This window comes from Melospiza melodia, chromosome 12 (assembly GCF_035770615.1).
Source record: "Melospiza melodia melodia isolate bMelMel2 chromosome 12, bMelMel2.pri, whole genome shotgun sequence".
In the NCBI taxonomy this organism is placed as follows: domain Eukaryota; kingdom Metazoa; phylum Chordata; class Aves; order Passeriformes; family Passerellidae; genus Melospiza; species Melospiza melodia.
The window spans coordinates 26,947,028-26,969,856 of record NC_086205.1 but is presented as its reverse complement, the minus strand read 5'-3'; the positions used below and the strand labels follow the sequence as shown (position 1 = coordinate 26,969,856).

At 49.2% G+C, this 22,829-nt stretch overlaps 1 protein-coding gene across 7 annotated transcripts; it reads left to right on the top strand.

Annotated features, from left to right (window-relative positions):
• Window positions 1-862: 862 nt before the first annotated feature.
• MFSD1 (major facilitator superfamily domain containing 1) lies at window positions 863-20,874 on the top strand. 7 transcript variants are annotated; one of them, XR_010029222.1, is made up of 19 exons: window positions 863-964; window positions 1,057-1,109; window positions 1,566-1,678; window positions 2,060-2,102; window positions 2,572-2,639; window positions 2,989-3,097; window positions 3,485-3,587; window positions 4,225-4,323; window positions 4,766-4,877; window positions 5,341-5,397; window positions 5,916-6,072; window positions 6,854-6,951; window positions 7,765-7,877; window positions 8,260-8,307; window positions 8,432-8,492; window positions 10,041-10,155; window positions 10,381-10,654; window positions 20,506-20,567; window positions 20,759-20,874. XR_010029222.1 is itself a non-coding variant. In XM_063167415.1 (17 exons), the coding sequence occupies exons 1-17, from the start codon at window positions 946-948 to the stop codon at window positions 10,438-10,440; spliced, it is 1,428 nt and encodes a 475-aa protein (XP_063023485.1). In that variant the 5' UTR covers window positions 863-945; the 3' UTR covers window positions 10,441-11,633. The 7 variants fall into 7 exon arrangements, 4 of the variants coding, with proteins under 4 accessions (XP_063023485.1, XP_063023486.1, XP_063023487.1 ...); XR_010029223.1 differs by having other exon boundaries at window positions 20,506-20,613; XR_010029224.1 differs by lacking the exon at window positions 20,506-20,567.
• Window positions 20,875-22,829: the final 1,955 nt, after the last annotated feature.

The following is a 22,829-nucleotide window of genomic DNA, read 5'->3' as shown; positions in this document are numbered from 1 at the left end:
ATTATTGCCTTGGAAAGGTAAATAAATCCTTTGGCTTAAATCACAAGTGGTTGTGCCTCATTGAGAGCATGTAAATGAGTTTGGGGAAAAGTTTACTATGCATGAGGAAGGTGTTGTGCTGTTGTGGGGGTCCCCAGGACAAGGTGAGAGATGAGAATTGACTCCAAGTTTGAGAAGGTCGATTATTTTATGATATTATATTAAAACTATACTAAAAAAGAGAAAGGAGCCAGAAGGCTAGAACAGGAATGAAGAATAAAAACCTGTGACAGACCACACACAGCTGGCTGTGATTTGCCATTAATTAAAAACAATTCCCATGCTGGATGAACAGTTCTCCAAATCCCATGTCAAAGCAGCAAAACATGGAGAAGCTGAAGCTTCCCAGCTTCGCAGGAGAAAAGATCCTGCTGAAGGGATTTTTCATACAATATCATGGTTACATGGGGGTCTGTGGATATGTAGCAGGCTGATACAACAGAACTGGTAACTAAAGGGTGTTTGCAGAACAGCAGCTGTGCTCTTGGCTGAGTGCCAGGCTGTTTTTAACCCTTTGCTTTACTGCTGTCTCATACTGGCTTTTTAGTAAACTTTAGTAAAATTTAAAAAGTTTACTAAACGTAAAAAACGGAACTTCGTTTTTCACAGTTTCCATTTCCATTTTTAATATTTATTTCACGTTCCGCTTTCCCTTTTCCCTGGGCCTCTCTCGCAGGCCCCGGCCCAGCGCTGCCATGGCAACGGGGTCACGTGGGGCGGGTGTCACGTGGCGGGCGGTGTCACGTGGCGGGTGTCACGTGAGCGGGCGCGATGGCGGAGGAGCAGCGGGCGCTGCTGGGCGCTGAGGGCGGCGATGGCTGCGGCGGCTCCCCCGGCCCGCCCCGCGCCCTGCCCGCCGCCTGCGACCCTCGCCGCCTCCCGCACCGCCTGCTCGTCCTGGCCCTCATGTGCTTCCTGGGATTCGGTGCGGGACGGGCCCGGGGGGCGGCGTGTGCCGCGGGGGGTTGGGGTGTGGCGGCCGGGACCGAGCCCTGAGGTGTCCCCTTCTCCCCGCAGGCAGCTACTTCTGCTACGATAACCCCGCCGCTCTGCAGACCCAGGTCCAGCGGGTGAGTCGCGCTCAGGGCGCTTTGAGAAACGCGGAGAGTGAGATTCTGTGTGGGCATGGGCTAACGGGGCAGCGGGGAAGGGAGTCCGGGGGCAGAGGGGAGACGGGAGCTGGGATTTGGGAGGGAATTATTCCCTGTGAGGATGGGCAGGCCCTGGCACGGGGTGCCCAGAGCAGCTGTGGCTGCCTCTGGATCTATGGCAATGCCCAGAGCAGCTGTGGCTGCCTCTGGATCTATGGCAATGCCCAGAGCAGCTGTGGCTGCCCCAGATCCCTGGCAGTGCCCAAGACTGTTTGGAGCACCCCCTGATAGTGGAAGGGCTTGGAACAAAATAATTCCTTTCCACCCAGCCCATCAGGAACTGTGTGGATTACAGGAAATGCTGTTTCTGCCTGGCTCCTCCTGAATGCTGACTCTGCAATAACGTTTTTTTCCCCCTGTCCCTGTGCTGTGCAGGACATGAAGGTGAACACAGCCCAGTTCATGGCTCTCTATGCCTGGTACTCGTGGCCCAACGTGGTGCTGTGCTTCTTTGGGGGCTTCCTGATAGACAGAGTGTTTGGGATCCGGTGAGTGCAGCCTTGGTGTCCCTTGTGTGCAGGGAATCTGAGATAAAACTGCAGGGGAGGTTTGGACTTTATAATATAAAGCTTTTCAAGGTTATAATCAACCTCTTCAGTATTTTTTCACACTCAATTTAAGATTTTCTAATAATATAGATGAGCTTCCCTTCCTTTATAACTTAATTTGTTTCAAAAGCAGCACCTTGTACTACCTGTTCTCTATGGGAATTGTTGAGCTGCACATTTTTTTAATGTTTACTTTATGACACAGACCTTTTAACTGCCCATCCACCTCCCCTTGTTTCCCTGCTGCAGGTCTAAAATAGAGTTTTGTAAGGAAAATTTAGGATTGTGGTTGTGCATGAGGTGATTTTATTCTCTTTGCAGGCTGGGCACTGTAATATTCAGCATCTTTGTGTGTGCTGGGCAGGTGAGTGCAAGGCAGGGAGCAGAGCATGGGCTGGGCCTGCAGGTTGGGTTTCAAGTAGAGAGCTGGAATGGGAGAACCCTGGGCTCTGGTGGGAAGGGGAACCTTGGAGTGTGGCTGGAATTGTGGGAAGGACCCACATTTCACCTTGGGATGTGGCTGGAGTTGTGGGAAGGATCCACATTTCACCTTGGGTTGTGGCTGGAGTTGTGGGAAGGATCCACATTTCACCTTGGACTGTGGCTGGAGTTGTGGGAAGGATCCACATTTTTATATGTTTGATGTGGAATTGGTTGAGGATAACCCAGTGCCAGGTGGGCCAGGCTGGAGATGATGAACAGCAGAGGGAGCAAAACCCAAGATGAGCAGGAAATGGATGTGGGAAGGGAAATTTTTGTTCCTGTTTTCAGCCAGTTCTGCCTTGTTCCATGCCTGAAATGCACACTCACCATTTTCCTTTGCTGCTGTGCAGGTGGTGTTTGCTCTGGGAGCACTGTTCAACACCTTCTGGCTGATGGAAGTGGGCAGGTTCATTTTTGGGTGAGTCTGGAAGGGCACATTTGTGCTCTTGGAGGTAAGGCCATCTGGAAAACTACAAAAACCAACCCTGGAAAGCTCTCCTGGAAAAGTGCTGCCACGTGGAGCCAAAGCTGAGCATTCTGAGCCCTCTGGAGCTGGGGAATGCAGGATTTCCAGTTCCTTCCATTGTGTAACTTAAAAAACCAAACCCAGGAGTTGCTGAATCAAAACCTCTGGAGTTGTTCTGCAGTCCCTGCACTTCCATTTGCTTTCTGTGTACACAGATGTGCACCATCAGCCTGTGCACAGGGGTTTCTCTGGGGTCCTGCCCTGGCCAGCCCCCTTTGCAGTGCTGTGTTTGCTTTTGCAGGATTGGGGGTGAGTCCCTGGCCGTGGCCCAGAACACCTATGCTGTCAGCTGGTTCAAGGGCAAGGAGCTCAACCTGGTGTTTGGATTGCAGCTCAGCATGGCCAGGATTGTGAGTGGGCATGGGCACAAGGGCTGGCTCCTCCTTTGGGGCTCCTTTTGGGGTTTCACCACGGCAGGTTAACCCTGCTGGGGCTGGGGGTGCTCACCAGTGGTGGCAGCCATGGATCCTCCCCTGGGGACAGAAGGGGCTTTTCCCTGCTCCTGGCAGCTGGGAATCCTGTTTGATCAAATCTATTCATTTCAGCTCAGTTTATGAGCTTGTGGATTTATGCACTTCTCACCAGTGAAAACTCCTCCAGACATGTACAAACTCCAGTTTGTGATGTTTTATCCTTTTCCCTGCTGTCCCCTGGGTGGCATTTCAATAATAAACCCTCCTGGTGAATCCCTGGGGCTGGGAGGTGCTGGGTTCCTCACGGGGCTCTGTTGTCCCTAGGGGAGCACAGTGAACATGAACATTATGGGATGGATCTACTCCAGAGTGCAGGATCTCCTGGGCTATGCTGGTCCCAGCACCCTCGGCCTGGCTCTGCTCATAGGTCAGTGATGTTCTGTGTGTGTTACTGATTTATTAATCTCTGAAAAGCATTTATTAATCACTTCAAAGCAGCACAACTCTGAGCTTAGAAGGAGCAATTCCAGCATCTTTTGTATCATATTCTCATTTTCTGTCAGGTAATTGCAGCTTCTGAAATGCTGTGGCATTTTTTGGGCTGCCAAGTTCAAGTTTGTGTCTTGTGCAGATGGAATATTTCACATCCTCTGAGCAAAGGACAGGCTTGGAAACTTTTATGAGGAGTGTCAAAGTTTGCCTGTGGTTATCTGATTGTAAAAGGGGAATTTGAACAATTTTGGGGTGTGTTCCCTTCCCTCAGAGCCATGGGCATGGAGATTTGGTGTTGGGAATGAGGCCAGGTTTGTTTCTGTTCCTGCCAGGGGCAGATGAGGAGCTGAGGGGGAGTGATGGTGATGATTGAAATAAAATAAATCCATGTGCATGTCTGTGCTCCAAGGCAGGTGTGTGCCACGTGTCAGGGCTCTGTTTTACACCTGAACCTTGGAGCTGGTGCTAAACTTGGTGTACCTGACATGCCCAACAAAGCCTGCTCTGCCTGGGCTGGAACCCCAAATCTCTGCTGGAGCTGTGAGCTGACCATGGGGTGTTGCCTTCCCCAGGTGGGGTCACCTGTCTGTTCTCACTGGGCTGTGCTCTGATCCTGGCTTACCTGGACAGGAGGGCAGAGAAGCTGCTTTGCAAGGAGCAGGGCAAAACAGGTGAGTGCTGGGGCTGAGCTGGAGCTGCCCCTTCCTGCAATGCACCAGGTATTTAGCTCATTTCTACATGGAGTTTTAGTTTTAAACACCAGCTCAGCAGGCAGATGCTCTGCCAGCTGCTTTATTTATAAAACCAAAAGTTTGCACCAGTTTGTGCCACTGGTTCTGAGTTTCCTTGGAGTTGATTTCCTTTAGCTGGGGTGCAGAACCACGGAGCTCCTCCCTGTCAGTGTGTGTGCTGGGTTGGGTTTTCCATGTGGGACAACTCAGGGCAATTAAAAATAAACTGAATTTGAGCTCCAGTGGAATCCCAGACTGGTTTGGAGGGAAGGGACCTCTAACCTGCAGCCAGGGCTGTGGTGCAGGTGGGGTTTGGGATCACTGGGTGCTCTCCCAGCTGTGTCCATCCTGACTGCTGCCATGCTGTGTCTCCCCCCTGCAGGAGAGGTGATCAAGCTGACAGATGTGAAGGATTTCTCCCTGTCCTTGTGGCTCATCTTTGTCATCTGTGTCTGTTACTACGCTGCAGTTTTCCCTTTCATTGGCCTGGGGAAGTAAGTGCCACTCACTTTTCCAGCCATTCCCCTGGAATTTGGCCAAGCTTGTCACCAAAATGCTTAAAAACTTCACGTTCTTTGGGAATTACAAACTCAGGGGCACGAGGAATGTTTGATTTCCTGATGAAAACTGGATGCAGGTTTAAAACATGGGGTGGAATTTGGGGTCCTGTAGGATTCCTTCCATATTTACAATCCAGTACCTCATTATTTGGGTTAAATGTTGGTTATGGACTTTTTATGTGTTCCCCAAAGTGCAATTTGAATGATCCTTAAATTAAAATCAGTGGAGTTTGACAGCAAGCTCCTAAATTAATTACAGACAAAAATCTGGGATGTTTATGTCAAAGCTCTATTTAATATTTTTGTACATGAGATTCTCATGTCTTTGTCTGACTTAATTTTGATTTCATGTCCTTCAAGTCTGCATTTTTCTAAATAATTTTTTTCCTTCCCTCAGGGTTTTCTTTATTGAAAAATTCCGATTTTCCCCTCAAGAAGCCAGTGCAATCAACAGGTACATGGTGCTTGATTTAATAAGGAACACTGCCAGGGTATAGGGTGGATTTTTGAGTTCTGGGCAGGTGGGAAGAGATTTGGGCTCTCCTGTGAGCTGCATTTAAGTGGAGAAATAATTTCACACGACCCAAGGAATAACTGGGAGATGTGGATGTGGTTTTTATTAAAAACAGATGTTCACACTGGAAAGAAAAAGCTCTGGAGGGTTTTATTTTAGTATTTAGTGCTTCTTTTCTGAGTGATAAAAGCAGTTTAATAACAGCACTAAAGGAACTCAGTTTGGGCAGTTTGAGGGTGAATTTGTGATGTGGCCAGAGCCCAAAGCAGTAAAACCCCACAAGGAAACACTGGCTGGGCTCTGAGTCTGTCACTGTTGGATGCTGAGCACTTCATGTCCTCAGACCCTTTGGGAATTCGAAATTACTGAGATTTCTTTGTGGGGTGCTTTTTCCTTCTGGCCTTGGAATGCACAAAGGGCCCTGGGGGTGCTGAATGCTGAATTTCCCTCTCCTGCAGCATCGTGTACATCATCTCAGCCCCCATGTCCCCAGTGTTTGGCCTGCTGGTGGATAAAGTGGGCAAGAACATCATCTGGGTGCTGTGTGCTGTGGTCACCACTCTGGCCTCACACATCATGCTGGCCTTCACCTTCTGGAACCCCTGGATAGCCATGGTAACTCAGAGCTAAATGGAAATAAAATATTAAATATTAAATTCTGGGACTTAGCCCTAAATAGAAATAAAATAGCAAATATTTATTCTGGGATTTAAACCTAAATAGATACAAAATATCAGATATTTCTTTCTGGGATTCAGACCTAAATAGAAATAAAATATCAATATTTTTTCATAAATATAAAATAAGCAATGGGGTTGGCACTGAATTATTGTATATATTGTGAGGTGGAAAAGATTCCTCACTGTATTACTAAATTCCTGTGCCAGGTGCTCACTTTCCTCCTAAGAATTGTTATTTTAATATATTTCTGAAGGTTATTACCATTATACAAACTGCTCACTTTTCTCTTAAAACTGTTCTTTTATTTTATTTCTGAAGCTTATTACTGTTACTCAGACTGCCTGTAATGTGCTGGTTGGAACCTCAGTAAGAATCTGCATTATTGAGGGCAGATTTGCTGACATGTTTGTTTGGAGCTGAGGATGATGGTGCTCATCAGTGGGGCAGGGATTAAAAACTTTGATTTTCAAGCATTTTTCCAGTGAGGTGCAGCTCTGGGTGCTCATTCATTAACTAATTTAAATTAACAGAGTTAATTTTAGGGCTCATTCCTGGAAGCAGAAGCTCCAATTGTGGATATTTATGTACAATTTCACTGCACAGAGCATTTCTTGAGCTCCTTGTTGGGAGGAAGGGAGGGGATGTGTGGGTTTGTGGTGGCTGCAGCTGGCAGGGGGCCCTGCTGTGACCTGTCCCCGTGTCCCTGTGTCCCCAGTGCCTGCTGGGCGTGGCCTATTCCCTGCTGGCCTGTGCCCTGTGGCCCATGGTGGCCTTTGTGGTGCCCGAGCACCAGCTGGGAACTGCCTATGGCTTGTGAGTATGGCAGGGCTGGGACTGAGCACCCTGCAGGGGAGGGACAGGGACAGGGATGGTGGGAGGTTGGGAATTGGGGATTGCAGTGAAGGGAGCCTGCAGGAGAGCAGGGGAGGGGCTGGGGACAAGGCAGGGAGGGACAGGAACAGGGACAGGGATGGTGGGAGGTTGGGAATTGGGGATTGCAGTGAAGGGAGCCTGGGCAGGGACTGGGGACAGGACCCAGGGAATGGCTCTGGCTGCCAGAGGGCAGGGATGGGTGGGATTTGGGAACTGGGAATTCCAGGGAAAGGAACCTGCAGGAGAGCTGGGGAGGAACCTTGGACAAGGAGCTGCAGTGCCAGGACAAAGGGGAATGGTTTAAACTCAGTGAGGAGAGATTGAGATGGGACATTGGGAAGGAATTCCTCCCTGGGACGGTGGGGAGGGGCTGGGGGGGATTCCCAGAGCCTGGATCCTGGCAGTGTCCCAGGCCAGGCTGACCCTGGGCAGTGGGAGCTGTCCCTGCCCATGGCACTGGGGGAGCTTCAGGTCCTTCCATCCCACCCCATCCCCTGGTCCCTGGCACTCTGGAACCACTGAGTCTGAGCAGATCCAACCCATTCCTGGTTCCAGCTCCTCCAGGCTGTTCCAGGGGTTCCTGGCTGCTCTGGGATGGGGCTTGGGACAGAGCCTGGGGCTGGGGGAGGCACAGGAGCTTCCCCATGTCCCAGCAAATGGGGGCAGTGCAGCCCCCATGGGCTCAGTGCCACTGAGGAAATGAAAATCCATTTTCCTGAGCAAAGCAATCCCTGCTGTTCTGCTCTGTCCCAGCATGCAGTCCATCCAGAACCTGGGCCTGGCAGTGATTGCCATAGCAGCTGGCATGATCCTGGACACCAGGGGATACCTGTTCCTGGAGGTCTTCTTCAGTGCCTGTGTGTGCTGTGAGTGTGGAACACGCTGGAGGGGGCTCAGGGAGCTTCATGGGGCTCTTTGGTTCACATTCCTGGAAAACAGAAACCATTCCTGTTCTAGAGGTGCCAGCTGGGGCAGTGTTGGGGTGAGCTCACAGCCAGTGAAGTGCTTGGGGCTTCCTTGAAACATGGAGAGTTTCAGTGTTTAAAAAATTGAGTGAAAGTGGACAAATAATCCTTTTAAAGTGTAAATTATAAGTTTAAAATTAAAATCCTTTCTGAATTACCACGTGCTGTGAGCACAGGGAGATTTACAAAAGCAGAAAACTCTTCTGAGTCAGAGCCACCATGAAGATCTTGGGTTAAACCTGTTCATTTATTGTCAGCTAAGGCTGTCCCTTTGCCTTTGCAGTGTCACTGCTAGCTGTGGTCATGCTGTACTTTGTGAATCACCTCACAGGTGAGTCTGCAGCTGCTCCTTGCCTCACTTTGTGCCTCTGTGGAACCATTCTTCTGCTTTCCCAGTGCCCTGAGAGCTCCTGGGGGAGTTTTAAAGGTCTCAGTGCCCATTGCTGCTCTTACAGGTGGGGATCTCAACTGGTCTGCAAAGAAAAGGGCAAAACTGCAAAAAGCAGCTGCTTCTGAGTAAGTACAGAGCCAGCAAATGTCACTGGCCTTGGGAAGGGTTTGTCCTGGAGGGATTAAGCAGATCATTTCTCCAGCCTGATTTCTGGTGGATTTATTTTATTTAGTCTGTTTCAGGATTTCATATCCTGCCTCCTGTGAGTCAATATTTGAGGCAGCATTATCCAGGTCTCCTTTCCTGGCCCTGTTCCTCTTTACCATCCTTTATTTCAGTGGCCTCAAACTGAAATGTGATACAAAATGTGGTGGTTTGAGACTAAATCACAGCACTGATGGGGTTTGGGATGTCCCAAATCCAGTGTGTGTCACCCACATGTAACAATTCAGGGATTCTGTGGGGTTTGGGCTGTCCCATCTCAATGTTTGTCACCCTTGTGTAACAATTCAGGGATTCTGTGGGGTCTGGGATGTCCCATCTCAGTAACCATTCAGGGATTCTGTGGGATCTGGGATGTCCCATCTCAGTAACCATTCAGGGATTCTGTGGGGTCTGGGATGTCCCATCTCAGTAACCATTCAGGGATTCTGTGGGGTTTGGGATGTCCCATCTCAATGTTTGTCACCCACATGTGACAATTCAGGGATTCTGTGGGGTTTGGGCTGCCCCATCTCAGTGTTTGTCACCCCCATGTAACAATTCAGGGATTCTGTGGGGTCTGGGATGCCCCATCTCAGTAACCATTCAGGGATTCTGTGGGGTCTGGTCCCCCAGGGCAGGGTTTGCAGTAATTGTTGTCCCCTGTTTCTTTCAGAAAGGAAAGTTGAGTAGCAAAGCCCTGCCAGGTGGGAGCTCCAGCAGCAGGGCTGGGCTTGCTCTGGAGCTCTCTGGAAGATCTCTCAGCCCTGGGGTTCCAGCCCTGCCTCAGCCCCTGCTGTGTTTCAGCAATGCCAAAATTCCTTTTCCTGCTGGGCTGAGCTCTGCTCCCCACAGGCTCCTGGAGTGAGGCTCAGCCCCCCTGTGCTCACAGGTGGAGATTTGAGCAAAAAGCATTTTGTGTTCTCACCCAGAGCTCCCACAGCTCACTGCTGCTGCTTCTGTCACTGTCTAAATGCAAAATCCACTTTTTAAATGTATTTCCAGCTTTGGGCTTGTGTCCTTTCAACACAATGCAAAAAGAGCCACAGATGCTCAAAGGGACTTTTGTTTTTTTGTAGATTTCTGAACTCTGAGACTGCTGAGCAGTCTTTTATTGCCTTCTGGATTCTCTTTGTATTGTAATGTTTATTTTAAGGATGAAAGTTTGTTTAATAGATAGGAAAAATGTTACAGAACTCCCTGAGCACGTTGTAATCTGGGAAAAAGCAAAAGGTTTCTCTTTCCACTGAAATCTTGGAGCGAAATAAAAGGAACCTGCAGAAATCAGCCTCTCTCTTTATTTACACTGAATTATTGATCCCTGCACATCTCAGGCTCATTCACCTGATACCCCAGGACATTTCCTAGCTATTAAAATAACAATATTAAACTATTAAATAATATTCCAACAATTCCCTGCTGGGCAGGTTGTCCCTCAGGGCAAACACCTTTCTGCCACTTTTCTTTTGCAGAGCAGAAGAGCAGGAGAGGCTCAGAAGGCAGAACGAAGATGATTTGGCAAAATTGCTGCCAAAAGCTGATGCCTTTAGTTTAAGGAATAAATACCTGTCCAGGCTTGGAGCTCAGGTATCACTAACAGGGGGTCACAGACAATCCAAAACCAAAATAATCAGGGGTTTATTTAAAGAGTTTGCCTGGTTTAAACAGCCAGCAGCTGCACTTCTGAGTGAAATTCCTGGGATTTGGTCTCAGAAGGAAATCTCCCAATAATTAAAAATGGAATGAAAGAAAGGGATCAAAGGCTGGCCCACCTCAGAAGCTGAGGAATGTCTTAATTTTATTTTTTTGCAGCTCCCAGCTCATTACTCCTCCTGTTTCTCAACCCTGGCCCACAGAAGTGTGCTGAAATAGCAGCTTGGCCCTTGGAGAAGCAGGAATATCTGAATTTCCTGGGCCACAGAGCCCAGCACCAGCAGATGCTCCGTGCTTTGCTGCCAGCCTAGATCCTAGATTTCAAATATTGCCTCAAACTCCTCCTGCCTGGGCAGTGCAGAGATCCTGATGGGACCTGTGGCTCTGCTGGAACCTCTGAGTAGCTGCTCCAGCCTCCTGTCTCACATGCTCCGTGAGTAGCTGGGCCAGGGCCAGGATTTGATCTCTGGCTGTGAAATGGGAAAATTCAATCATTGAGTTGGGGTGAGCCTGGATGGAGGTGGGGATTCCCAGCCTCTCTTGGACCCCCTCATGGCTCTGGTTTGTTTTCCTGAGAGAAGAAGGTGAGGAAGAGCTCCCAAGTGAGTATTGCAGAGGAATCTCCAATTCCAGAAGGACAAAAAGTGTTCACCTTGGAATTTGTCCCAGGGCACTAACAGCAATAACCTGTCCAAGCCTGAATAATGTGAAAACTGATTTGTTTTTAAGAGTTAATGACTAAAAACTATAAAAAGAGTTAAAGCAACAGCTGAGTTTTGCTTCCAGAGGGAAAAGCCTTGAATTCCATGCTGGAACTCATCATTTTCCCATTGTTTCAGAGGGAATTTCATTTCATTCAGTTCCCAGAGCTCCTGCAGGGTGCCCTTTGCTTTGGTTTAATTACTCCTCGAGGTAATTGGACCAATTACCCCTGAGAAGAGAGCAGATCTTACTGTACAGGAGGTGTGTGGAGCCCCAGGAATGGGGAATTTCCTGGGATGGCTCCAGGGAATTCTGTGTGCCACAAAAAGCTCAGGAGCCTTTCCCTGTGTTTGGCTGCAGGTGGAGGAGTCTGTTAGGATAAAAATGCTGCATTTGATGTAGAATATTCTTAATTTAATCTTTTTAATTTAAGCAGAGCTCACAGTCTTAAAGTTGGTTTTAAAAGAGACTTTTCAGTGGAGATTTCTTTGATGTCCCTGGGAAACTCTCGTTTTCCTGAAGGACCTTTGGGTGAAAGTTGTGGATTCTGAAGGACAAAAGCAGAGCAGCAGCTTGGGGCTCCCTGCCCTGAGCTGTGCTGGTTTTACTGGTGCTTGCTGGCCCCTCAGAGCCAGCACTGAGCCTTGGCTGCCTGGTTTCCCTGTGGGATTGTGAATTTTGGGTGTTTTTAAATAAAACCTTCCACTGGACACTGCCCCCTCTGGTTTTTGCTTGTTGAGGGTTCTGTTGCTGCCTTTGGGTGTTGTTGGGGATATTTTTTCCCTGAGAATGGTGGAGAGTTTGGGGCAAGTTTCTCTTTGAGGATCCAAAGGCAAAGCTGCCCCCGCTGCTGGGAGGGAGAGAATTAAATTGAATTTTGCTCTCCTGCTTCTCTTGAACTCTGCCACGTTCTGGTGGGAGGAGGAGCTGCTCTGCTGTTCCCTCCAGGCTGCATTTCCAGCCCTGCAGTTCCTGTTTTGGTTTCACTGCTGCTCCCTTCAGGGTCCTGCCCCAGTCCTGGGGGACAAATTCCCCTGTGAGCTGCAGTGGAAAGGGCTTTAACCCTCATGGGGACACATTTATTGAGAATATCTCAAAACCGGAGATTTATTGTGCCAGTTCCTCATAACCCGCTCTGTGCCAGTGCCCGAGGAGCCTTTGGCAGGAGGGGCGGGGATGGGGCACGGTGGGACGGGAGGTTTATCCCGGGAATTCTCCCTTTCCCAGGCATCCCTCACTAGAGGTCAGCACCGGCCCGCGCTGCCTCGGGCTGTCGGCGATGGGGAAATGGGATCCAAAATTCCGGCCTGGGCTTGGGTTCGTTCTGTGCCCGATTGGCACGGCCCGGCCCTGGCACGGGTGCCCATCCCCGGCAGTGCCCAGGGGTGGTGCAAAGGGTCCCTGCCCATGGCTGGGTGGATTTAGGATCCTTCCAGCCCAACCCAGTCTGGGATTCCATGGGATAGAGTCCAGCCTTTGGGAAAAGCACCTCAATCCCTCGCCCTCTTGGACTGAGTTTATCTCCAGGTGGGTGAATCTGGGTTTTAGCAGGGAAGTTCAGCAGCAGGAATTTCCATGGAAAGGGAGCTCGGGGCTCGGCAGGGAGGGTTGGGCACCCATCCCTGGAGGTGTCCCAGCAACTCCTGGGGTGTCCCCAGAGCTCTGGGCTGGGACAGGGTGGGGATCAGGCACAGGTTGCACTCATGGGCTGGGAGGGCTTTTCCAGCTCAGGGATCCCGGGATTCTGTGGTTGCTCCTCCTGTTCCTGAGTGGGCTCGGGGAGCTTCTGGTGGATGAGCTTTGTCTGATCCAGCTGGGCCTGACCTTTGGAAGAAAACTTCCTCATTTCTTTGGGATTTAGGGCTGAACCTCTCTGTTCTCCAAGCCAAAGGTGGGGCCTGCAGGGAACAGAAGGGAAAAACTCCTGCTCTGTTCCCCCTGCCCAAGCTGCTCCTCCTGGCGTTTGGATTTTGCAGCTGTGGCTCTGTGAACACGGGGCTGCTCCTCAAATGATCCCAATCAACGTTAGCCCTTAATTAACGGAGTTGTTAACGAGTTTATAAAGCTCTGTGTGTGTGGGCACAGCTGGGAAGGGCAGGGATTGAGCCCTGGTGGAGCTGGCACACCCCACATCCCTGCTGGCAGCTGGAATGGGATGGAATTATATATATATGGAATGGGATGGAATATTATATATAATAATATATAAAATATATAATATATAATATATATAATATATAAAATATATATTTGATATAATATATCAAAAAAGGTCAGGGAAGGAGCAGCCTCCTGGCAGCTGGGGGGAAATGCTCATTTGGGGCTGGGGCAAACCCAGAGGGACATCTCAGCTGTCCCCTCAATCCTGATGGAAATTTACTTCAACTCCAGGATCCCGTTAAAAACCCAACTTTGTTCCCAGAATATCTGCAGGTAAGCATTACATGGATTTCTGATTTTATTGGATATTTTTGTATATGGATTTTGGGGTTTATTTTACAGTGTAGCAGTAGCAACAAATCAGCTTGGATCTGTTAGGCCAGAGGAGGTTTCTGGGTGTCCCTCATTGCCCACCCTGCATCCCAGACCCCCATGAAGATGAAATCCAGAGCAAACCTTGATTTCCCATCCCATCAGAAAATGCATTGCTTAGAGGAGCTGCCTAAAGCAAATTTCCCAGGATTTTAGATTAAAGAAATCCCTGCAAGCAGTTTGCAGTGAGAGTGAGGTGAGATTTTTGTCCATCATCCCAGCTCAGGACAGGTGTCAGGAATGAGGGATGGACACAGGGAGAGCTGGGGGGGACAGCTGGCACTCCAGGCTCCATGGAAATGCAGCAGCTCCTCATTCCATGGATGGATTTCCCTGCCTGGGACTCTGACATGGATCCAGTGATAGATGATGGACTGGCTGTAATGCCAGTGTTATTTCAGAGCTGAACCCAGGGAAAATCTCTCACTGGTGCTGCTGGTTTGGAATTCTGGGCTTTGTTCTGCTGCAGGGGAAGCAAATCCAACCCTTTCCTTTTGTAATGGCTCCAAATGGGGAAGGAGAGCAGAGGTGGCTGCTGGGGCAGTCCTTGGAATTGTTTGGGATATTCGGGGCACAGGGAGGCTGCAGGGGGAGCTCCTCCTGTCCCAGAGTGTCCTGGAATTGTTTGGGATATTTGGGCACAGGGAGCTCCTCCTGGCCTGGAATTATTTGGGATATCTGGGGCACAGGGAGCTCCTCCTGGCCTGGAATTGTTTGGGGTATTTGGGCACAGGGAGCTCCTCCTGGCCTGGAATTGTTTGGGGTATTTGGGCACAGGGAGCTCCTCCTGGCCTGGAATTATTTGGGATATTCGGGCACAGGGAGCTCCTCCTGGCCTGGAATTGTTTGGGGTATTTGGGCACAGGGAGCTCCTCCTGGCCTGGAATTGTTTGGGGTATTTGGGCACAGGGAGCTCCTCCTGGCCTGGAATTGTCCTGGAATTGTTTGGGATATTTGGGCACAGGGAGCTCCTCCTGGCCTGGAATTGTTTGGGGTATTTGGGCACAGGGAGCTCCTCCTGGCCTGGAATTATTTGGGATATTTGGGCACAGGGAGCTCCTCCTGGCCTGGAATTGTTTGGGATATTTGGGCACAGGGAGCTCCTCCTGGCCTGGAATTGTTTGGGGTATTTGGGCACAGGGAGCTCCTCCTGTCCCAGAGTGTCCTGGAACTGGCTTGGAGCAGTGCCAGGGGCTGGGCTGGGGGGATGCTGGGCAGGAATCCTCCCTGGGAGGGTGGGCACGGCTGGGATGGGATTCCCCAAGGATTCCCCTGTCCCCTGGCAGTGCCCAGGCCAGGTTGGACACTGGGACAGTGGGAGGTGTCCCTGCCATGGCCCTGGATGGGCTTTGAGGTCCCTCCAAACCATTCCAGCATGCTGGCACTCCCACAGTGCCCACCCATCCCTTCCTGTGCCATTTCTGTTCCCATTGACCGTTTTAAGGGTGTCTCATGAAGGGCACAATCCACAGGCTCACATTTTCCCCTTTGCACGGAATAATTTTTTTTCCCTTCCCCTTTCCTGCCCTTCCTGCTCTCCCTTTGCCAGGCTGCTGCTCTCCAGGGTTTGCTGATGAGCTTAACCCAATTAGTGCCCTCGGGAGCAGAGCCTGATTGCCCTGCACATCCTTTTGGAATCCATCACTGCCTGACACAGTCAGCAATTGGCCTCCCAGTGAACCAAAGGGATTCGGGAGCACATCCCCCTGCCCAGTGCTGCCAGCAAGGTTCTCATTCCCAAACTGGGGCTTTTCTGGGGGATCAATCTGTGCTTTTGAGGTAGAAAACCCAGCTTGGATCTGATGCAGCAGTTCCAGAGCTGCTGCTGTGATCCCTGCCCGAGGTTTTTTATGGACACAGCGGAGATTGCTCAGAGCAGCTCCCCCTGAGAGGCTGCAGGAATGAATCAGGAGCTCAGGGGCATCCCCAGGAATCAGGAGCTCAGAGGAATTCCCAGGAATCAGGAGCTCAGGGGCATTCCCAGGGCTGCAGGAATGAATCAGGAGCTCAGGGGCAGTCCCAGGAATCAGGAGCTCAGAGGAATTCCTAGGAATCAGGAGCTCAGGGGCAGTCCCAGGAATCAGGAGCTCAGAGGAATTCCCAGGAATCAGGAGCTCAGGAGCATTCCCAGAAGGAATCAAGGCCTCAAGGGCAGCAGTTCAGGTGCTTCCATTTGTTTCCCTGGCTGGGACCAAAGCTGGATTTTCGCCCTCAGTGGGAAATGCTCTTCCCCAGGAGAGCCTTGCAGGAGGGATCTGCTGCTCCAGAGGGTGCAGGGTCCAGCTCTGAGCTGGAATTATGATTTTCCTTTGGATATACAGAGGAAAATCACAATTCCAGCTCCTCCTTCAGCAGCTCCTTGGGCTGGGCTGGATGAATGGCAGCCTGGCACCACTGGGCATCAATGGGCTCCCTCTGGTTTATTTTCCTGGCAGCCTCCCCTGCTCCAGGCATCATTCCCAACATTCCCATTTCCCTGCTGGGGCTGAACCTGGGCCCAGCTGCAGCTCTGTGGGATCTCCCATCCCTCTGAGGGGTCACTTAGGGGATCTCACAGCCCAAAACCTCCTGGTGCCCTCTGGGCTGCCCAGAGCAGCTCCCCAGCCCTTTTGGGGCTGCTTTTGCCATCACCAAGCTCTTCCCCAGCTCCCTTATTCCTGAATAAGAACTGGATCCCAGGGAGTTGTGCTGTGGGACTCTAAAGCCAGTATTTATTTGTGAGAGTCGCTCTGGGGGGGCCTAATTGGAGCAGCTTTTCTGCTCAGGCTGCGGAACGGGGCAATAAAAATCAGAGATTGATGGTTATGGGCAGATTAAATGGGCATCAAAGTTATAAATTAGAGCCCTGCCCGAGCTGGGATTGGCCACCAGAGATGCTGCAAAGTGCCAGGGGTGTTTAATGAGCTCGTTTATTTGCAGGCTCCAACTGCATCAACTTGGGCAGTTTATTGAAAGTGTGTTTAAAATAACCACAGTGCCAGGAGGGCTGGGTCAAACAGCCCAGGGGGAAAAGCAGGAGCTGGGAGCAGGAATTTGGATTTCCAGGGCAGTCTGAGGGCTTGGGGAGCGTGAGGGATCCATCCTGTGGCTCTGCACTGCTGGATTTTGGTTCCTTCTGGTTTTTGGTCATTTCAGTGCACACACGAGGCCTCAGTGTGTTCAGTGTCAGAAATATTGGGTGTGGGTTGTGGTGAAATGTTCTAGGGGGGAAAAGCAGGAGCTGAAAGCAGAAATTTGGGTTTCTAGGGCAGTCTGAGGGCTTGGGGAATGTGAAGGATCCATCCTGTGGCTCTGCCCTGCTGGAGCTTTGGTTCCTCCTGGTTTTTGGGCATTTCACCAAAGTGCAGATGTTGTGGGATGTGCCTGGGATGCTGGGCTGGGCTGGCTGGCCTGGTTATCCATGGAAATGAAACGTCTCCAATCCATGGAAATGAAATGTTCCCATTCCCAGGGGTCCTGGAGGGACTCAGCAGCTCAACCAGAGCTTGGAGGAGCTCATGGAGCCCTTGGGAGTGCTTAAATGACATTTAAAGGTTGTTTATTCCTTGTTGGGAAACTGCCCTGGTGGCTCCAGAGTCACCCCTCTGCTCATCAAAGGAGAGGGAATGGAGAGTTCTGTAAATGGCAAAGAAAAGGGAATATCCTGGTGATATGGAGAGTTCTGTAAATGGCAGGAAAATGGAATATCCTGGTGATGTGGAGAGTTCTAAATGGTAGGAAAAGGGAATATCCTGGTGATGTGGAGAGTTCTAAATGACAGAAAAAGGGAATATCCTGATGATATGGAGAGTTCTGTAAATGGCAAAGAAAAGGGAATATCCTGGTATTGTTTGCTCACAGCTGGCAGGGCACAGCCTGGAATTCAGAAGCACAAAATTCACACAGCAGATCTGATCACTGAGGTGATTCTGTTGGATTGTTCCCAAGCTCCAGAGCTGGAAGCTCACAGAGAAGGGCTGGAATTGGGGCTGCTCTTAGAGGAGAATAAATTCCATTTCCTGCCTCGTTGAGGGAGATTTGTAATTGGGGTTGGGGCTGAACTCCGAGTTCAGCTCAGTGCAGGATGTGGCATCGGGAGCTCCCCTCTGTCCCTGTCCCATCCTCTGTTCCAGGATCTTTTGTTTCTCTCCAAAGAGCCCCTTTGCCCTCCTCCATTGAAAAATTCCTCTTTTTTTCCTCGTGGCTGCATTTCCCTGGGAGTTCTGGTGAAACCTTTCAGTGCAGGGGTCTGGGAGGGAGGGTTTGGGGTCAGAGAGCGTTATTGAAAGTGGTGTTTAAAAATGATATTATTGAAAGTGATGTCATTTGAGGTGCTGTTACTTAGGGTGATGCTTTTTGAAGTGATATTTGGGATGATATTATTTAAGGTGGGGTTTTTTGAAGTGACTTTTTGGAATGACATTTTTTTGGAGTGATTTTATTTAAGGGGATATTATTGAAAGTGATATCATTTGAGGTGGTGTTACTTAGGGTGATATTTTTTGAAGTGATAATATTTAAAGTGGCGTTATTTAAAGTGCTTTTATTTAAAGTGATAATATTTAAAGTGCTTTTATTTAAAGTGGCGTTATTTAAAGTGATTTTATTTAAAGTGGTGTTATTTAAAGGGCAGTTACTTAAAGTGGTGTTATTTAAAGTGATATTATTTAAGGTGCTGTTATTTAGTGATATTATTTAAGGTGATTTTACTTATGGTATTATTTAAGGTGCTGTTATTTAGGGTGATTTTATTTATGGTATTATTTAAGGTGCTGTTATTTAGGGTGATTTTATTTATGGTATTATTTAAGGTGCTGTTATTTACAATAGCTGTTGATGGGCTCCCAGCCCCTCGTGCAGTTAAATGGAAAATGGCAGCTGCAGCTTTTAACAGAAATGTGGGGTTTTCCTAAAGAAAAGAGGTGAAGTCTTTGACACAGGGCAGAGCTGGAGGATTTTTTTTTTCCTGGAAAATCCGGGGAATGTGTGAGGAGGAGCCATTCCCAGCTGGGAGATGAGGCAGGAGAGGGTCAGTGCAGGAATTCTGCCCTTGCCCAGAGCAGCTGTGGCTGCCAAACCCCCTGCTCAGGGCATGGGATGGGCTCTGAGATCCCAAACCATTCCATGATTCCTCTCTGCTGGAAAAACACAAAAAGGGAATTAGTGTGGCCTGGAGCCTGGGCTGGGAATGCTCCCTCTGGAAAGGGAATGCTGCTCCTGCAGCCCCCACCTCACATCCGAGGGAAATAAAGCACCAGGATGATCCCAATAAATTACAATAATTGTGCCTGGCAGCATGTGGTAATTTAAAATGGATTAATCTAACAGGGCTTAAAGAGGAATAAATAATAAACATCTCCAAGCAGCGGGAACCCTGCTCTCCTCCGTCCTGCCTGGATATTAATCACTGCTCATAAACTGCTGCAGAAATCAGTGTGGGAGCAGGAGGAGGAAGGGGGAATTCAGCCCAGGGATGGGGCAGAGCCAGGGGAGCGTTCCCAGGCCCCTGAGCAATGGGGATGTGCTGCTCCCTCCCTGCCTGGGGCTCGGGGGCTCAGGGTGGGCTCTGTCCTCATTTCCTGAGCTGGGATTCCCCGTGGATGAAGGACAGAGCACGGCTGGTGCTGGGCACTCCTCATCCATGGGGCTGGGACCCAGGGCTCTGCTGCTGCCCAGAAATCCCAGGGGAAACATTCCTGGGCTGGGCAAGGGGGGAAGGCAGCCCCGGGGCTGGATCTGTGCTTTTGCAGTGCCCTGATTCCCGGGCTTGGCTCTCACCCGCTCTGTGCCGGGCATTCCAAGGGCAGAGCAGGGCTGGCAGCCATTCCCTTCCTTCCCCATCCCCATCCCCTTTCCCATTTCATTCCCTTTTCCTTCCTTTCCCTTCCCCATCCCCGTGTCCCCATCCCCATTCCCTTTCCCTTCTTTCCCTTCTTTCTCTTTCCCATCCCCGTTCCCAGCAGGGCTGGGGCTGTGGGGCAGCTCTGGTCCCTGGGCTGGGCTTTGGGGCCTTGGGGAGGGGGTTCCTGGCTGGGCTGGGGCTCTGTGGGATTTGGGGAGGGGGTTCCTGGCTGGGCTGGGGCTCTGTGGGATTTGGGGAGGGGGTTCCTGGCTGGGATGGGTTCTGTGGGATTTGGGGAGGGGGTTCCTGGCTGGGATGGGTTCTGTGGGATTTGGGGAGGGGGTTCCTGGCTGGGATGGGTTCTGTGGGATTTGGGGAGGGGATTCCTGGCTGGGCTGGGTTCTGTGGGATTTGGGGAGGGGGTTCCTGGCTGGGCTGGGATCCCAGAGCTGCCCCCGCTCCCGGCAGTGCCCAGGGCCGGGCTGGAATTGTCCCTGCAGGGCTGGAGGAGCCCCGAGGTCCCCCCAAGGTCCCTCCCAGTCCAAACCAGTCTGGGATGGGACCCTGGGCTGGGCTGGGGCTGCACCCTGCAGGTCTCTGCTCTCCTGTGTCACCCTCCTGATTAATCTCAGTAATTAATTAGTTAATTAGCGTGGTTGGGCGTCATAATAGACAGAGACGTGGGGGTTTTTATGTAGAATGGGTGAATTTTTATTTACAGAGTTGATTTTTATATGGTATTAGAAGGTATTGTGTGTGACTTTAATTAGCTAATTGGTGAAACTCAGCTAATTGCCTGGTAATGACCAATGCATGTGTTTCTCACATTTTTCTCTTTTTAGATCATTTACATTTTTTGTCTCTTGGGGAGTGAGGGTTTTACACAGGTGGGATTTTCTTTGTAGGTGTGAGCTGGTTTTTCACAAGAACAGATTGTTGTGTAAACTGATTCTTATCCTTATAATTTTTTTTTAATGGGAACCGAATAGGTTAACTTTAATAGCAAGGCTTGAACTGTGTTTTACAAAGTTTTTAATTTTATTTTTATTTCCATGTAGCAGTTTATGTGACAGGGTTTGAAGCTCAGCTTCTCCTGCTCCTTTCAAACCCCAGTTTGGAAAATACCACTGTTGAAAACATGAAGATTTTCACCAAACTTATTTTTTTTAAACAAAAACATAGAAGTGACGTTAATGTACAATTGTAACAGCTGTGTTTGATCCTTCCAGATTTTAAAGAAGAAGGAAAACCAGAAGGGAAATGTTCTCCCAGGGAACAGCTGAGCTCTAAGGTTCAAGTGCTCGTTTTGTTTGCAGATGCATCAATAATGTTCAGAGGTTCTATTAACATTAATAATATTGTTAACATTAATAAAATTAATAATCAATATAATTATAAAACGTATAACTTCAATTAATGAATTTAATGAAATTTAAAATGCTGATATGAATACAATTATTATTATTTATTATTTGTTTCCAGTCTCGTGTGCTGCCCACCAGGAGTTTCTCTGTTTGGATCTCCATCCCTGTGTCAGAAGAAAGGAACCAAACCAAAGTTTTATCGTTGGAATAAAATTTCCTTTGTTGGGTCACTCAGGCTGTGTCTGGTGTGGTGCTTCTGTGACTCCTGGGAAAAAATATTTCAGGACTTCAGGCTCCTGCACCCTTTGCAGGCTGATTTTGGGGCCGGTTTAGAGCTGTTTTGGCAATTTCTGTTAAATTCCAGTTCACAGCGTGGGTGCTGTCAGGGAAAGGTTTAAAGTAATGAAAAATATTCTGAGAGAATCATGGAATAAAGGCTCTGAATGAGAAGGACAGGGAGGTGGCACCCAGGAAGGGAATCCAAGGGAATCCTTGGGAATATTCTGCAGGATTTGAGAGTTCTTGCATAGCAATTCTAGGAAAAAAAAATTAAAAAATATTTATATATAAAAATATGTACTAGAAATATGTATTATATTATATATTTATATTACATATATTTACATAGAGCATAATATATATAACATTATATATTATTATATATTATATATCTTATATATTAATATATAAATATTATTAAATATTATATATTATATAACATATATATATAATGTAAATATCTAAATATTTTTTACCATTATGTGTGTATACACACACATATATATATATTTATACATACATACATATACATATACATGTATATACATAAACCCACACAATTGTAGAATTCCATAATTTATCTCCCTCCCAATTCTAGACTATAATTCTTGGAATTTTTTATTTATTATTATTAATAGGGATAAGGAATTGTTGGTCTGTGTTTGAGTCCATGACTAACCCCTGGCTCTGTGCTCAATGATCAATAACTGATCAAGAATTGCCAATTTTACCGATAACACGATGGGATAAATCCCCAAGGACTGACCCGGGGCCAATCACCCCAGGGCCACGGGCTGGGACAGGGGACAGGCCCCGAGGTCCTGCTGGGCTCCGTCACACTGAGCTGTCCCTGCTGTCCCTGGGGAGCCCCAGGACCTTGGGGGACACTCGGGGACACCCCCAGAGCCCCAGGACATTGGGGGACACTCGGGGACACCCAGGGCACCCCTGGAGCCCCAGGACATTGGGGGGACATTGGGGACACCCCCAGAGCCCCAGGACATTGGGGGACACCCAGGGCACCCCCCGGAGCCCCAGGACCTTGGGGGGACACTCGGGGACACCCAGGGCACCCCCGGAGCCCCAGGACATTGGGGGACACCCAGGGCCCCCCCGGAGCCCCAGCTGGGGACACTGGGGACAGGGGGACGGGGAGGGAGCCCCAAACCCCCGAGGAGCCTCTGTGGGGTCAGAGCAGGGAAACTGAGGCTGAGGAGCTCCCGGGGCTGCTCGGGGCACTGAGACCCGACCGGGGACACTCGGGAGCATTCGGGGGCCACTCGAGGTCACTGCGGGTCATTGCAAGGTCACTTTGGGGTTACTCTAGGTCATTGGGGTCATTTGAAGGTCATTCAAGGTCATTTTGGGGTTACTATAGGTCATTGGGGTCATTCAAGGTCAATTTTGGTTTTGGGGACTTTTGAGTTCCTGACTGGGGTTACTTTAGGTCATTTTTGGGGTCATTTTGGGGTTACTTCAGGTCATTGGGGTCATTTGAAGGTCATTCAAGGTCATTTTGGGGTTACTATAGGTCATAGGGGTCATTTGAGGTCATTTTAAGATTTTGAGATTTTTGAGTTCCAGGCTGGGGTTACTGTAGGTCATTTTTGGGGTCATTTTGGGGTTACTCTAGGTCATTGGGGTCATTTGAAGGTCATTCAAGGTCATTTTGGGGTTACTTCAGGTCATTGGGGTCATTTGAGGTCAATTTTGGATTTTGAGATTTTTCAGTCACTGACTGGGGTTACTTTAGGTCATTTTGGGGTCATGTTGGGGTCATTTTGGGGTTACTTCAGGTCATTGGGGTCATTTGAAGGTCATTCAAGGTCATTTTGGGGTTACTCTAGGTCATTGGGGTCACTTGAGGTCAATTTTGGTTTTTGGGATTTTTGAGTTTCTGAGCGGGGTTA

Coding starts and splice junctions, on each gene's coding strand:
- MFSD1 (XM_063167415.1), top strand. Junction 7,878..8,259: donor CTTCAGTGCCTGTGTGTGCT/GTGAGTGTGGAA, acceptor TTGCCTTTGCAG/TGTCACTGCTAGCTGTGGTC. Junction 10,156..10,380: donor TGTCCAGGCTTGGAGCTCAG/GTATCACTAACA, acceptor ATTTTTTTGCAG/CTCCCAGCTCATTACTCCTC.